The sequence below is a fragment of the Puntigrus tetrazona genome, chromosome 19 (genome assembly GCF_018831695.1).
Source record: "Puntigrus tetrazona isolate hp1 chromosome 19, ASM1883169v1, whole genome shotgun sequence".
Classification (NCBI taxonomy): Eukaryota; Metazoa; Chordata; class Actinopteri; order Cypriniformes; family Cyprinidae; genus Puntigrus; species Puntigrus tetrazona.
The window spans coordinates 20,170,692-20,186,976 of NC_056717.1; the positions used below are offsets into that span (position 1 = coordinate 20,170,692).

A 16,285-nucleotide genomic window follows, 5' to 3' on the forward strand; every position below is an offset into this window, starting at 1 on the left:
AATAAGTTTACAATTTTAGGGCGGATTCAAGCTTGTATAAAAGATGGCCAAGTAGTAGCCTACAAAAACTAATACGAAAAAAAAAAAGAAAAAAAGTTTGTGAACAGAGATTTGCAAACCCGAGTAACCTAACCTCAAAATGATCTTGTCTAAGTCCCATATATATCCATTTTAAGGCAATTTCGCGAAATATAGGTCAAATCTTAAAATTTCTGGTCCTTGGTCTGGAAGCGTCGATCGCGTGCTCGACCACAAGAGCGCGCGCGCTTTACAGGAATGGCGCGTTTTTCTGAGGGAGACTTTCAAGTGAGGTAGGACACTGCTAGCCTTATATATCACGACATGTGACTTGTATACGATTTGCTTCACCACAAGTTATATCACTTTGTTTTTAATGTAAAGTAATTTGAGTATTATAATATCAATACCATTAAAATGCCGTGAGGTCTAGACACGAGTCATGGTTTAATCTAAAGAAACGCTAAATCGAATTAGTTTTTTTTGGCTAATTGTATATTACTGTAACATTCACAATACGCCTAATTGAATGTTAAACGTTATTTCCTATGATATTTACTACGGGTGTCTTGCCTGTACTTAGGCTATATGTATTTATTATTTTAATTAGTTAATTGATTAATTGATTTATTTATTTACAAGCACTCTTGATGTCAGGGACGAGAAAACTCTTTGCAACATCTTAGTTTTTCACATGTTCTTAAAGCTTTAACAGAACTTGTTAGTCCAGTGGATTAGTTTTTGTTTGATGTGCAGTGACTTAGGTCTCAAATCCTAACCTGTCATCTTCTTTCAGTAGACTAGCCCTTACCCTTTAAAGTCATCTTGAAAATATTTCAGAGTGTAAAGGAATCATCAGTAAGGCAGGTGAAAAATTGAAAGGAGTGGTTTTTTTTGTTTGAATAGAAAGGTTGAGTAACTTATATTTGCTTTGGTTTTATAGGTTTTGCTAGTGTTTTGTCCTCTACAGCACAAAGTATAAATGATTTCATGTGACATTTGTCATGTTTCAGATTTTCCCATCCCATTCCCGTACTCAGTAATGCATAAATGCCTACAAAGATGTGCGTTCGTGCCAAATATAGATTTTTACATTTAGAAGGCCATTTCATTTTATTTATGTTTGTGAAAAACATTTCCCTTTGTAGATAAATTAACCTGAGCCTGATTTAATGAATGCCATTTAATGCATCAGCAACTTTTTCCAAATTTAATTTTTGTGGTAATTAAGAACAGCAATGCAATTTGGCCTTTTAGTTAGCTGTCCTTCCTTTTTGTAATTAATTTTTTTATGTTGTTGTTTGCTTGCTAGTTTTCCACAACTAGGCTAATACTAGCAGTCTATTTAAAAACTTTTGCATGCATTTTTACATTGTGCAATAATATGACAACAAGAACATGAGACAATAAGAAATGCAGTTTGTGCACAGTTTGTGTGCAGTTTATTGGTTTTTCATCACTCATGAGGTAGGATGAGGTAGGATGTTTCATCCCATCCTGAGTTAGGATGTTTTTTGACACAGTTTGGCTTGTAGACTGGGAGGAGGAGCTGACCACTTTGCCATCCACCACCTCTTCCACAATGGTTACCACTTTGCGTGTAGTCGAGGATGAGCTTGAGCTTGAGCTTGAGACACTGCAGAGGTACAAACAAATAATGTTACACTACAGAAGTGCCAGAGAGGTATCCACTTCTGAATTTAATTTAGTTCATCATAGTAAACCACCACAAAGGGTGACACTGCTATCTAATTGTAGATATTAAGTGATTTTGTTGTAGTTGCGTCTCACCTTGTAGCCTCCCCATCCAGAAGTCTTCTGTACTCTGCAATCTCCAACTCCAGTCTGGTCTTGATGTCCAGAAGCATCCTGTACTCTTGTCCTTGGCGCTCCAGATCGGCACGGAGCTGCACCAGCTGCTCTTCCAGGCTGGTCACCTGGAACTGGAAACCGGTCAACATGGAGGCATAACGGGCCTGGGTGTCTGCCAAAGTGCCTTCCAGGGACGCTTTCTGTTGGAGAAAGATGAGTTATCCTGTGTTCTATACAGTGTGATGACAAAACTTTACAAGATTCATGTCTGCTTGCTTACCATGCTGAGTTGGGACTGTAGCTCGATTTCAAGACTCTGAAGTGTGCGTTTAACCTCTGTGATTTCAGATCGGGACGTTTGAAGGGTTTCAGTGCTCACAGCAACTTCCTTGCTGAGGGTTTCGCTCTGTGAGAGGCACAGCAAAGCAGTCAAACCTTATGTTTTTACGTTATGGTTGACGTTCAAATGTTGCCCTTTTCTTTAAAACATCTGATGTTACCTTAGCCTGGAACCAGGCCTCAAGATCTTTGCGGTTCTTGGCAGCCACTGCCTCGTAGTGCTCGCGGATTTCAGCCATGATCTTGGTCAGATCTTCCTGTGGTGCCGCATCAACCTCTACATTGACTTGTCCGCTCATCTGGGCGCGTGCTGCCAACAGTTCCTAAAAATGCAATAAAAAGAAAAAACTGAGCATTTGGATCACATGCATTTCATAAGGAACTATTGAGTGTGAACCAACCACCAACTTGCCTCCTCGTGGTTCTTCTTGAGGAAGATCAGCTCTTCTCTTAGACCCTCGATCTGCAACTCCAGATCAGATCTTGTCATGGTCAGCTCATCCAGCACCCTCCTCAGACCAAGAATGTCTGCCTCTACAGACTGCCTCATGCTCAGCTCATTCTCATATCTTTGCAAAAAAAGGAAACTCATTTAAATAATTTAAACCTTTAACAATTGCTGTTTTTTTATGTTGCTAGTCACTTACTTGACCCTGAAGTCATCTGCAGCCAGCTTGGCGTTGTCAATGCTCAAGTAGATGCCTCCATTTACACCAGTGGCATGCTGGATCTTCAGGGGCACAGATTGAAAAAAAAAGTTAAATTGCATTCCTGAGAAATTCAGTATTTTCACTTCTCTGCAAATTATGAACCATAAGATATTGAGGGAAATTGAATAAATGAAAAAGGGTCAAATCACTTTTGCAGTAATTGAGAAATTCAGTGTTCACCAAATGCTTTGAATATATGCTTGGCAAATGAGTAACCATGGGATATATAGAACTGGTTAATTTTTTTCTAAAGGTTGTTTAATGATTGATTTTACTATCATGTTTTATAGGTAAGTCACGTACCTTGGCCTGGAGGTCACTGATAGTAGCGTAATAGGCGCTGTAGTCACGAGCAGAGGGGGCCGTCTTGCTATCAAGGAACTGACGGATCTTCAGCTCAAGATCAGCGTTGGCCTTCTCGAGGGAGCGCACCTTCTCCAGGTAGGAGGCCAGACGGTCATTGAGGTTTTGCATGGTGGCTTTCTCATTTGCAGACACATCAATGGCATCAGACAGATTGAAGCCACCTCCGAAACCAGCTCCGCCACCAGCAGAGAAGGAACGAGAAGCAGAAGAGCTGGAGATACGGACCCCGGATCCTCCTGCCCCTCCGTACACACTACCGGCACGCATTGCTGTGACACGACCAGCTCCTCCACCAAAGTGGGAAGAACTTCCTGAAGACATGTAGGTGCGGCTGGAAGAAGAAGAAGACATCATTTTGAAGGCTTGTTGTCGTCCTCAACTCTGGCTGGAGAATGAGAGAGCGGATGAGTGAGGAGAAGACGACCCCTGTTCCTTTTATGTGAATAAATGTGGGAGGGACCTGATGGATTGCCTAAGGGGGTGGACCATAAAACTCTTGCCCCATTCCCTGAGGCAGCAGGTGTGGCTGAAGGTCTGCATGGTATGTTAGCATTAAGGAGTTTCACTTAAATTCCTCAATTCCTTAAATTTTGCCCTCAGCATGAAGACATGGATTGACAGAGGCCTATTTTTTTAAAAGCCAACCGTTTTAATTAAGTATTTTCTTTATACTTTCTGATTTTTTTTATTAGGAATGCGTATTATATATCAGTTCATTAATTAAAAATTTAATAGTATATTTAATTAAATATATTCAGTAAACCATATTCAGGACCCTACAATATGTATAATTGGCCTTTCAGTTGTTAAACACAAATAAAATTAAATGCTTGCTTAAAACCTCTTAAGATTTGTTTTTAAACTGGACACAAAAAAAAACTCTACATAGATGTCTATCATTTCTTTGTTCCAGAGGTTAATAATAGGCAAATATTAATGATTGTAAGGTGTAAAAAGTTTCATTTCTAGACTCATTTCTACTTTGAAAGCAATTTCCGTAAAGCATGTACAAATGTGGACTTCCAAAGTCCACGTTGATAAAAAAAACATTACCTAGTTTGCACATTTTATGTGATTTTTTTTTTTTTTTTTTGATATTGTACATTTAAACAATGCATTTCTTACCTAATGTCCTTACTGTTGCACCAAAATCAGATATATTAAAATACCAGGTGATTAAAAGCAGGTTTAGCATGTTTGAAGTGGGTTTCGGATGACCTGCTAATGATAATCAGACTTGTCGTGGCAGGTTGGAATGTTTATTTTTCCAAGGCAAATAAAAAAGATTTATTTTTGTGTGCAGTAAAAGTTCTGCTGTGCAAACTTTGAATTTCTGAATATTTTGAGCATTAAAATTAATGTAATACTGTAAACACAGTGAATACGTATATCTAATGTTGTTTCATTCTAAAAACAAATGCATTTATTATATTAATTCCTAACATTTTTTGTTACTTTGAGCTTATTCTTGAGTGATGATTTAAGATTTTGCCTTCCGTTTTAATTATTTCTGACCAATTCTGACCCATATTATGTTGAAGGTACAGAATGAACCCTTCTTAACACCTTAGGCCAACAGGAGGCAATGTCCAGAAACTTTGCTGGGTCCCTCCCGGGAATGTAAGTATGTGGTTATGCAACAAAATGCATTTTATTGCACTACACTCGCTACAGGGACTGTCACCTAGAGCAGTGTTTCTCAAGCCTGTTTCTAGAGGCACATTGTTGAATCAGTTATTTAATGAGAGAAAGGTTTAAAAATATGTATTGTTTGTGGTGGCCTAGAGCTACCTGAGGTTATGCCCTTTGCCTAGGGCGGCACAGGTGATGCCCCTTTAAGATTTGACCCTGCAACCTTTACCAGCCTATGCCAAATTAGTAGTATTGCTCACATATCTTTTATATAGCTTTTATATTGTTTTAAATACACTTAATGCAAATGTTAATATTCAATAATATTCATAATTTTTCTATCCTGACCTTGGTCTGCTGATTACCACATTTAATTTGGTGAGTAGACGAAAGAACAGTGCTGGGTGGTAACTGATTACATGTAATCTGGATTACACAGATTACAAAATGTGTGTGTGCTTATTACTGGATTATATTATATCTTAAAATGTTCATAATGAGATTTCAATTATTTATGGGTTTCACGATTGCATGCTATTCTTAAAATGACATTTATTTATTCTCCTTAATACTTCTTATGCTTTAATACGTTCCAAGAATCTTACAGTGTATCAGATCATGTGGCTTTGACCAAATTTACAATAGAGAATGTTAATGCCATGTAAATAATTTAGCAGTCCAAGCTTCTGAATTTGTCCCTCAAACAATTAGCCCATGTGTGAAACAAATAATTATGCAAGTTACTATACACTGGTGATGAATAGCTGTAAAATGTTCAGAGGCCTTCAATAAGTGTTAGTTCTGAAAGGCTAAACAAAATTATTTAAATTCTGGTAAACCAATTTTTTTTCATGTTTATTAATGTTTGTTCATGTAATGCAGCGATTCTGAAACATTACATTCTGAAACCCCTTTGGCATAAAATATTTTCTTGAAATATCCTTGGGGAAGTTAATATTTTAATAATGTAACAAGACATTTGCATGTTTTCTGGTGTAAGCTGGTCACATTGATATGCAGCTAAAAATGTTTTTGTTTAGTATGTTTATGACTGAATTAATTATTAGCTTGAAAAAACAACAACTCACATGCCCCACTGCTGTTCTTACATTAACCCCAGTTAGTAAAACCTGGGGTAATGTAATGTTTAATGCACTTGTTGATGTTGATATCAAGTAATGGAACATTTATTTATTATCTAAAAAGTAGTTACAATACATTACCTAAAATTAGTCAAATAGGATTAAGTCACAATTTGAGACGACACACTTCCTTTGAGACATTTGCCATCAAATTCTTTTTAAAAAAAGTGTTTTTAAAAATCAACTGTTTGGTAAGTTTTGTAAATCTATGTCTTAAGATCAGCTAAATTGATATCATGCACTTATAACATCACATTTTTGTTCATGTTATTATATGCTAAACATCATAGAAAAGAAAAGTGATGTCCATTTGTATAAACACTGAACTGAATAAAATAATCTGCTGAGGGGAGCTTGTTCAAATTATTAAATAAAATATTCTAAAAATCTGTAATCCAGTAAGTCAATTTAGATCTACTGAAAACATTAATTTTGAAAAACAAAAAACATTAAATGCAAATGCAAATGAGTATTTGAGTAACTGGTCGCCCTATTTTTTTCTCATTTTAACAGTTTATATCAATACTTGCAATAATATGAACAAAAATAGTAGTTTTATTATGCTTGCTAATTATTGTTTTTTGACTTTTTGTATTTTCCAAAATAGGAGCGAATTTTATGTGCAAATGATACCAAAACAAGACATACACGGAAATGCAGTCAGATCACTTTATTGACTTTTCATCACTGTTTTTGTAATGATAGATTTTGCTCAAGGGTGGTATTAAGACGTGGTATGGCTTGTAGACTGGGAGGATGAGCTGACCACTTTGCCGTCCACCACCTCTTCCTCAATGATTACCACTTTGCGCGTAGTTGATGTTTTGCTTGTGGTTGTGACACTGCAGAGGTAAAATACAAAGTTTATTAAGTAATGGCCACTAAATCAGAACGTATGTGCTGTTCCTGGAGATTTTGTTGTAGTTGCGTCTCACCTTGTAGCCTCCCCATCCAGAAGTCTTCTGTACTCTGCAATCTCAACTCCAGTCTGGTCTTGATGTCCAGAAGCATCCTGTACTCTTGTCCTTGGCGATCCAGATCGGCACGGAGCTGCACCAGCTGCTCTTCCAGGCTGGTCACCTGGAACTGGTAGTTGGACAAAATGGAGGCATATCGGGCCTGGGTGTCTGCCAAAGTGCCTTCCAGGGACGCTTTCTGTTGGAGAAAGATGAGTTATCCTGTGTTCTATGCAGTGTGATGACAAAACTTTACAAGATTCATGTCTGCTTGCTTACCATGCTGAGTTGGGACTGTAGCTCGATTTCAAGACTCTGAAGTGTGCGTTTAACCTCTGTGATTTCAGATCGGGACGTTTGAAGGGTTTCAGTGCTCACAGCAACTTCCTTGCTGAGGGTTTCGCTCTGTGAGAGGCACAGCAAAGCAGTCAAACCTTATGTTTTTACGTTATGGTTGACGTTCAAATGTTGCCCTTTTCTTTAAAACATCTGATGTTACCTTAGCCTGGAACCAGGCCTCAAGATCTTTGCGGTTCTTGGCAGCCACTGCCTCGTAGTGCTCATGATTTCAGCCATGATCTTGGTCAGATCTTCCTGTGGTGCCGCATCAACCTCTACATTGACTTGTCCGCTCATCTGGGCGCGTGCTGCCAAGAGTTCCTAAAAATGCAATAACAAACCACTGAGCATGTTTCTCATTCCTTTTAAGAGGAACTATTGAGTGTAAACCAAGGAACTTACCTCCTCATGGTTCTTTTTGAGGAAGATCAGCTCTTCTCTTAGACCCTCGATCTGCATCTCCAGATCAGATCTTGCCATTGTCAGCTCATCCAGCACTTTCCTGAGTCCAGCAATGTCTGCCTCTACAGACTGCCTCATGCTCAGCTCATTCTCATATCTGCACAAAAACCCGTTGTAAGTGCTTTGGATCCTTTTTTTCATAGATCATTTTTTTTATCTTTAATTAGCAGACTTACTTGACCCTGAAGTCATCTGCAGCCAGTTTGGCGTTGTCGATGCTCAAGTAGATCCCTCCATTTACACCAGTGGCATGCTGGATCTACAGGGACATGGAATGAAGATGCATCAAAAGAACATGTAAGATCACTCTTTTATGAATACTTGAAAAATGCAATGTGTTTGACACTATTTACATATGTTATGTATACAAATTATTATATATTCACAATTAGTTAACTTTTGTCTAAAGGGAGATCGATTTGACAAATATTTTCAAGAGTTACGTCACGTACCTTGGCCTGGAGGTCACTGATAGTAGCGTAATAGGCGCTGTAGTCACGAGCAGCAGGAGTAGCCTTGCTGTCCAGGAACTGGCGGATCTTCAGCTCAAGTTCAGCATTTGCCTTCTCGAGGGCGCGCACCTTCTCCAGGTAGGAGGCCAGACGGTCGTTGAGGTTTTGCATGGTGGCTTTCTCATTTGCAGACACGTCAACGGCATCAGACAGATTGAAGCCAGCGCCGCCTCCAGCAGTGAAGGAACGAGAAGCAGAGGCTTTGGAGATAAGGACCCCAGATCCTCCTGCTCCTCCGTACACACTACTGGCACGCATTGAAGCGACACGACCAGCTCCTCCACCAGAGCCAGAGAAGCGAGAAGATCCTCCTGAGGACATGTAACTGCGCATGGAAGAAGAAGACATCTTTTCGATGGAAGGCTTGCTGTCGTTGTCTGTTCTGGCTGGAGAATGAGAGAGCGGCTGAGTGAGGAGAAGACGACCCCTGTTCTTTTTATGTGGATAAATGGGGGAGGGACTGTAAAGAATGCTTTAGGTGATGGAGAGTGAAACTATTCCCCTGTTCCCTGAGGCAGGAGGCGTGGCTAAAGACAGGTTTGAATAGTATGTTATCATTTAGAGTTTCACAACAAAAAATAAATCTGAGGTTTATGTTAGTTTAAGCTGTTGATTTTTCACACTTCTGTGCTTGCACCTTCCATGACTCTGCAAAATATATTATAAAAACATAACCTGTTGCTTAATAGTCATTCATGTCAGTACTCGGTTGCATTGTAGGTTTAATATTCTTTAACAAAAAGAAACAAACATTTTTTTACAAGCGCTTTTATTTAAAAAAAGAAATTACTAGAAAATGAATAACTGCACATATGTAGATCCAGCATTTGTCACACATAAAACTATAACTGCCTTGTCCAAGTCTTGAAATGAAACCATTTCAACTTTTTGTTGGAAACCTGATTGTTATCAGATTATACAGAATCCATGGAGGCATGACAAACCTGTTTCATCTACAATGAATGTGTCAGGTTTTACATCAGTACAACTGGCAGGTTTTTTTTATTTAATTACATCAAACCCTATCAGAAATATTAATTTGATTGTGAAATCAACAGATATCCGCTCCAGAGCAGATCATTCATACTGGTGGTATTCATAATTGTGATATAGTACAATACTTTTCATGAGAAGGTCATTAGATTCTTTAAAAAGTGGGGCTCTAGATTTTATCTCTTCATTCATCATTATAATTAATTGATGACTTAGATTTTATCTGTTTTTACCCAATTAGAAAAGTGATATTAAACTGCTTATACCTCAGCCTATAAACCCACTGGGCAAATAACTCGAACAAACTTAATGACAGAAACAAACAACGAAGTGTTGTGGTTAGTCTTCAGGTTTAAAGTGAGCAGGCAGGTAAAGTAACTCCTACAGCATTAACATTATGCATAAATTTCATGTTTGGTTGTTCAAGAAACATCAACAGTTATTAGTGATTGTTACTGTTATTGGTCATTAAGAACCTATGTATTGCATACTTTAAGATCTGAATTAAATGTTTAGCCTCTAAGTCAGCTTTATCAAAGCTCATTTAGTGCTCTAAAATGATTTTTAATTATATATCCAAATTCTTAATACTTTTCTTGGTCTGAAAGGTTAAAATTTACGTTTATTGTAATATTAAAGTTTACTCAAAACTACAGGAAAAAAAATGCATGTGGCAACACATTACAGCTGCCAGACGTGAAGAATACCATGCAGCCACACAGATTTTTAAAAGCAGACCAGGTGTGATGTTAACAAATGGTATGAAAGACAAGTCACTACAATGAAAAAAAAAAACGCTCATGAGGTTGTATTATTTCTTCCAGGTATTCAGCAGTGACGTGTTGTATCTCTGGCATTTTGTGTTGTCTCGCAGGCAGGATCAACTAGGCTGCTGGAGAGAACAGTGTGCTGTAATTAATTGTGAGGCATTCACTCCAAGAAACTTTGCCATCGTTGCTGTGGTGGTAAGTACACAAAGAAAGCAAGCTTTCACTCCTCTGCCACCAGGAGTCACCTATTACTAAACTTGAAAATGAAACACGTTTTTCATACCATTATTGCCATTGTGTGCTTAAATAGATTAAACAAAGGTGTAGAATACCTTAAGAAAACTGCCTGTTAGCATCCCACTCTTTGAAGTGGTGGCACTTGCAGCCCTGGAAGTACACTGCCGTCCTTTAATGTTCACTAATTGAGACAATTTTGGGACAATTTATATTAATGCTAATTAATGTCCTTGTAGAATGTAGAAACTTTTTTGCTTGTGGTTGTCATGTGGGAACAAGAAATGCAGAGAAGAAAATTAGGATCTACACTATATTGCCAAAAGTACTGAGTCACCTCCTTTTAATGAACAGGTTTGACTACTTTAGTAATATCCATGAGTACAAATCTTAATTTTGAAGCATATAATGATATTCTAGGGAATCATGTGCTTCAAATTTTATAGCAACAATTTGGACAGGACCCTTTTCTATTCTAACACGACAATACCTCTGTGTATCCCAGCAAGGTTAAATGGCTGATTGTGTCAGCATGGAATAATTTAAATGGTCTGCATAAAGCAAACTCCTAATCCCAGCTGAACACCTCTGGTGTGACTTTAATTACAGTCCTGAGCCAAAAACTCATTAAACGCAAATGACTTGTACATATGGGTGCAGACATTTAGACACTTCAAAACTGTTGCAACATTTTTAAATACAATTATGTTTCCATCTTTGTTGCCACAGTTTTGAGGTGCCTCTTTTCGCAGAAAGGGTTCCAATACTTTTGTTCATATAGCAAATGTACAAGACATTGGTGTTTGGTGATGAGTTTCTGGCTCAAGAACTTCATTTAAAGTCAAACCAGAGGTGTTCAGCTGGGATTTGGAGTTGGCTTTATGCAGACCAGGCAAATTATTCACACTGACTTTTTTTTCATCTTGCCTTATACACAGAGGTATTTTCATGTTGGAATAGAAAACGGTCCTGTGTAAACTGTTGCAATAAAATTAGAAGCACACAATTCCCTAGAAAATCATTCTGTGCTTTAACATAAGGACTTGTACTTATGGATCTTGCTAAAGTAGTTAAAACTGTTCATTGGAAGGGGATAACCCAATACTTTTGGCAATATAGTGTATGTGCAGAGTGGTTTTATTAATAGTCCAAAGAAAACAACAACAGTGAACACAGAACAAGAAGAACTGGGACAAGATACTAACAACAAACAATGACAGACCTAAGGTAACACAGGGGCAATGTAGTCTATGTCCGAAAACTCAGGCTGCTGACTAGTTTCTTTGCTGTCTTAGCAGATATTGACTTTGCAGGCAGTGTTTGGGCATGAAGGCTTTTCACAAAGCTAATTTCAGACCGGATTCTTAGGCAGTGTAATTGTTTAGTGATCTACAACAAAATAGAGTAAGATGTAGTTAACAAATATTACAATAGAATTATTATGATTAGAAATAAAATCAAAAGTGGAAAAAATTGCAAAAACATGCATATAACGATCACACAACTTTCCAACACCATCTTTTTTTTAGCTTAACTGTCAGAGAATGGCATGCACAGGATTGTGGCATATCAAAGGCAATAAAGGATATGTTGCCTTCAAAATCAATCAGATGAAGGCATTTGAGGAGAGAATTAAAGTTAACTTTGGACGTGTCTTAATGACTTCATACCTTGGATTCCATTCTTCTAAAGGCAGCATTTTTCACCTTTGGATTCCATATACAGTGCCTTACAAAAGTATTCATACTTAAATCAAACTACTTTACTTTTTCTACATCAGTCTAGACTCCTTACACACAACTAAAATAAAGTACATTAGCTAAATATGTAGTTTAGGGTATGAATATTTATGCAAAGTATTTTTACAGTTTCAAATCTTTTATGTTTGATGCGACAAGCTTTGCTCTTCAGCAATTTGTCAATTATCTGCCACTCTTCTCCTCTCTTCTTCACCTCTCAAGCTCTGTCAGGTTGGATGGGTGCAGATGCACATGTTCAGGTTTTTCCAGAAATATTTGCTTGGTCTATAAGTCACTGTTGCTGTGTGTTTAAGGTCATTCTACTGTTGGAAGGTGAACCTTCTGTACAGTTTGAGTTTCTGAATACTCAGGACTGGGTTTCTTTAAAGCTATCTCTATATTTTGCTGCAGTGTTCCTTTTACTCTAATGAGTCCCTGAGTCTCTGCCTCTGAAAAACAGCCCCACAGCATGACATCAGCACACTTTTTTTGGGATGGTACTCTGCAGGTGATGAACAGAACTGGTTTCTTTCAAACATGATGCTTAGGTAAATAATAGGGTAATCAGAACAGAGATTCTTGTGTTGGATTCACAGATGTGTGGCTTGGTGCAAACCTGTTTTCGGGCTGTTCTATTCACCCCTAATGTATGGTTTTGCTCTGATATGCATTATCAGCTATTAGACCTTTTATTAAGATGCATGTGCCTTTCCAAATCATACCCATTCATTTAAATTTGCCCGAGGTTCACGTCACCCCTATAGTGTTATAACATCTACAAGCAATATGAATGCTCATGAGCTAAATTTCAACTGTGCCAGATAAAGGTATGAATACTTATGGAGTGGAATCATTTTATTTTTAATCAATTTGCAAAAATGTTAAAAACCCGTTTTTGCTTTACAATTATGGTGTGGAGTGTAGATTGATGTGAAAAATATATACATATATATATATATATATATATATATATATATATATATATTTTGACATAAGTTTAACATAAGGCAGTAACATAAAATGTAAAAAAAAAAAAAAAAAAAAAAAAACTGAAGGGGTATGAATACTTTCACAAGGCACTGTACAAAGGAGGTATTAAGCTTCACAAAAAAACACACCTGGGGATTAAACATAAGGAAAAAACTACAAACTGACTACAAACATGGCACAGGAAACACGTCAACATACAGAGAAACTGTGGAGCAGTAGCCTTTTTTGGCTCCAGTCAGTGTTGGTTCAGGTCAGTTAAATAACAGTAGCAGTTTTAAAACAAGTTCCTTTCAGCTATAAATAGTTTTACAGAAGCCCAGCAGTTGGTGTTATTCAGCTTGAGTTTGATGTTTATTCAATTTGTTTGGATAATGCTGTTAATGCTGCATGGGTAGATTAAACTCTAAAGCAGATCTACAGAAGACAGTAGTACCATCATTCAGTTTTAGTTCATTTTGTTCACATCTGATGGTAGCATATCAATCAGTTTACTCAATATTTAGTGATCTAAGAGATCATTCAAAATGCCACGTTTCATCTTTTTAGCTCTTATGAAAACACATCACGTGCAACAAATGGCGAATGTGAAGTAAACAGAACTGGGGAAAGCAAGTCTAGATTACTCTTTGGCAGAGGAGGATAACCATTATGGATTGTATATGGGGAGCTGGTTTCTGGACTGGGTTTTTAATAAGGCTGTCTGTATAATTTGATGCACTGATGCACTTTTCTTCTACTCCGACAAGTCTCTCAGTCCCTGCTGCTGAAAAACAGTCCCACAACATTAGAGTTGCTACCACAGTCATTATCACATGATCCTTCAGAAATCATTCTGATATATATATATATAGGGTTGGACAATAAAATAAAACTGAAATGCCTGGTTTTGAACCTAAATAATTCCATTAGTACGGTGTAGGGCCTTCTTTGCGCGTAATACAGCATCAACTCATCTTGGGAATGACAGATACAAGTCCTGAACAGTGGCCAGGAGGATTTTGAGCCATGCTTTTGCAGAATAGTGGCCAGGTCACTATGTGATGCTGGTGAAGGAAAACGTTTCCTGACTCTCGCTTCTCCAAAAAACACCCCAAAGTGGCTCAATAATATTTAGATCTGGGTGACTGTGCAGGCCATGGGAGAAATTCAACTTTACTTTCATATTTATCAAACCACTCTGTCACCAGTCTTGCTGTGTGTATTGGTGCATCATCATCCTGATACACAGCACCACCTTCTGGATTCAATTTTTGAACCATTGGGTACACATGGTCCTCCAGAATGGCTCAGTAGTCCTTATGCAATGTGTATCCCATCTAGCACAAATATTGGACCTAGCTAATGCCATGATATTGCAGCCAAACCAGCATTGATGCACCCCATGCTTCACTCTGGGCATGCAACAGTCTGGGTGGTACGCTGCTTTGGGAGCTCACTCCGTAACTCCTTCTGGATGGGAAAGACAGTGAAGGTGGACTCATTAGAGAACAATACATGCTCTACATTTTCCACAGCCCAAGATTTTCACTGCTGGCACCATTAAAACCGACGTTTGGCATTGGCATGAAGTGCACCACCTACAATTTGTCCTCTATTGAACTCTGATATGTCACCCATACAATGTTCACGTGCATTGCAATATTTTAAGCAAAACCAGGCCACCAGCTGCTCAAATTCTAGCCATGAGTTAGTTTTACTGTCCAAACCCTGTATATATTTATTAATGTTGAAAAACATTGCATAATATTTTTGTGGAATTTTTAATAGAACGTAGTAAGTAGTAAACTTTAGGTTCATAACCTACTTTTTAACTCAACGTTAAAAAGGCAGTGTTGTCAAACATTTCTTAGCCAAGCTCATGTTTAATATGAAGTAAATAACATTTCTGACTCATTTCAAATAATTAATTTGAACCATATTAAAGCATCTGAGAAAAAAATATGACCCAAACACAGTAGCACATTTAAACCAGTTTATTGATTTTTTTCAATCACTCTTGAGTTAGGTTGTTTCATCTCGAGAGAGTTGTGCTGGTTGTTCTTTGAAATCTCACTTGCTCTACGGTCACAGCCTGAGTGGAGATCACTTTGTTTATCCTCACCTCTTCTACAATGGTGACCACTTGGCTCGATGTAGTTGAGAGGTTGTGGATGAGGTTGTTGTTAACGGTTTGAACAGTTCTGAAGATGGTGGAAAACAAAGTTATAGACAACTCATAATTCTAATCCTCACAAATCAGGACACCAAATGCCTAAAAGGTTAACAGAGCTCACCCAGCAGCCTCCCAATCCAGAAGTCTTCTGTACTCTGCAATCTCCATTTCCAGTCTGGTCTTGATGTCCAGAAGCATCTGATACTCTTGCCCTTGACGCTCCAGATCGGCACGAAGCTGCACCAGCTGCTGCTCCAGGCTGGTCACCCTGCATTACAGTAACCGTTTAACATAGCGGCGCGTACGGCCTGTGTGTCCACCGAGCGCCTTCAAGCGATGCGCTTTCTGCTGAGAAATTCATTATTTTAAAGGCTGTCTGATGCATCAAAACAGCAGATTTCAAGATTGACCTGGTCATCTGCTTACCATACTGAGTTGTGATTGCAGCTCGATTTGAAGCACCTGGAGTGTGCGTTTTAAGCTCTGCGTGATTTCTGATCCTAGGCGTTTGAAAGGTTTTCTGTGCTTGCAGCGACTAGCTTTGTTGAGGTTTAAACTCTGTAAGAAACAATAAACATTGGAAGCAGTCAGCTCAGTTGATTTTGATTTGGTTTTGATTTCTTATGACAAACTTTAACTAATGTGATGTTACCTTAGCCTGGGAACCAGGTCTCAAGGTCTCTGCGATTCTTGGCAGCAACTGCCTCAGTATTAGTCACAGATTTCAGCCATGACTCACACACTGATCTTCCCGTGATTGCCGATCAACCTCTATATTGACTATCACGCTCATCGGGCTGCAGGCTGCCAAGAGTTCCTAAAATGCAAAAACAAACCACTGAGCATGTTCTTTATCAGGAAGAAAAATGCAGGTCTATTGAAGACTATCAAACAAAGCACTGAGCTTCAACTTCCCAGGTTCTTCTTGAGGAAGACTCAGCCTTCAGATCTTCAATCTGTACCCCAGACTGATCTGGACACGTCACCATCCAGCACCTCCTCAGACCTGCAAATCCGCCTCCTACAGACTGCCTCATGCCCAGTCTATTCTACACCACTATAAAATCAAACCTTATTTAAACTTTAGGCCTATTTGAGATGTTTATAGTCAGCTTTTCT

General features: G+C 38.3%; 1 protein-coding gene and 1 pseudogene across 1 annotated transcript; both read right to left on the reverse strand.

Moving 5' to 3' along the window:
- Positions 1-1,805: 1,805 nt before the first annotated feature.
- LOC122323921 (keratin, type I cytoskeletal 13-like) lies at positions 1,806-3,664 on the reverse strand. Its single transcript, XM_043218044.1, has 6 exons — positions 3,183-3,664; positions 2,817-2,899; positions 2,582-2,738; positions 2,331-2,492; positions 2,111-2,236; positions 1,806-2,030 (listed from the first exon to the last, which is right to left on the reverse strand). The coding sequence occupies exons 1-6, from the start codon at positions 3,597-3,599 to the stop codon at positions 1,806-1,808; spliced, it is 1,170 nt and encodes a 389-aa protein (XP_043073979.1). The 5' UTR covers positions 3,600-3,664.
- Positions 3,665-6,674: 3,010 nt separating this feature from the next.
- Positions 6,675-8,729, reverse strand: LOC122323920 (annotated as a pseudogene).
- Positions 8,730-16,285: the final 7,556 nt, after the last annotated feature.

Excerpts from the sequence above, each read along its gene's own strand:
- LOC122323921 (XM_043218044.1), bottom strand. The coding sequence starts at position 3,599 with ATGATGTCTTCTTCTTCTTCCAGCCGCACCTACATGTCTTCAGGAAGT. Across the intron at positions 2,900-3,182 it reads TCAGTGACCTCCAGGCCAAG|ATCCAGCATGCCACTGGTGT; the intron begins GTACGTGACTTA and ends GTGCCCCTGAAG. Across the intron at positions 2,237-2,330 it reads AGGCCTGGTTCCAGGCTAAG|AGCGAAACCCTCAGCAAGGA; the intron begins GTAACATCAGAT and ends TGCCTCTCACAG.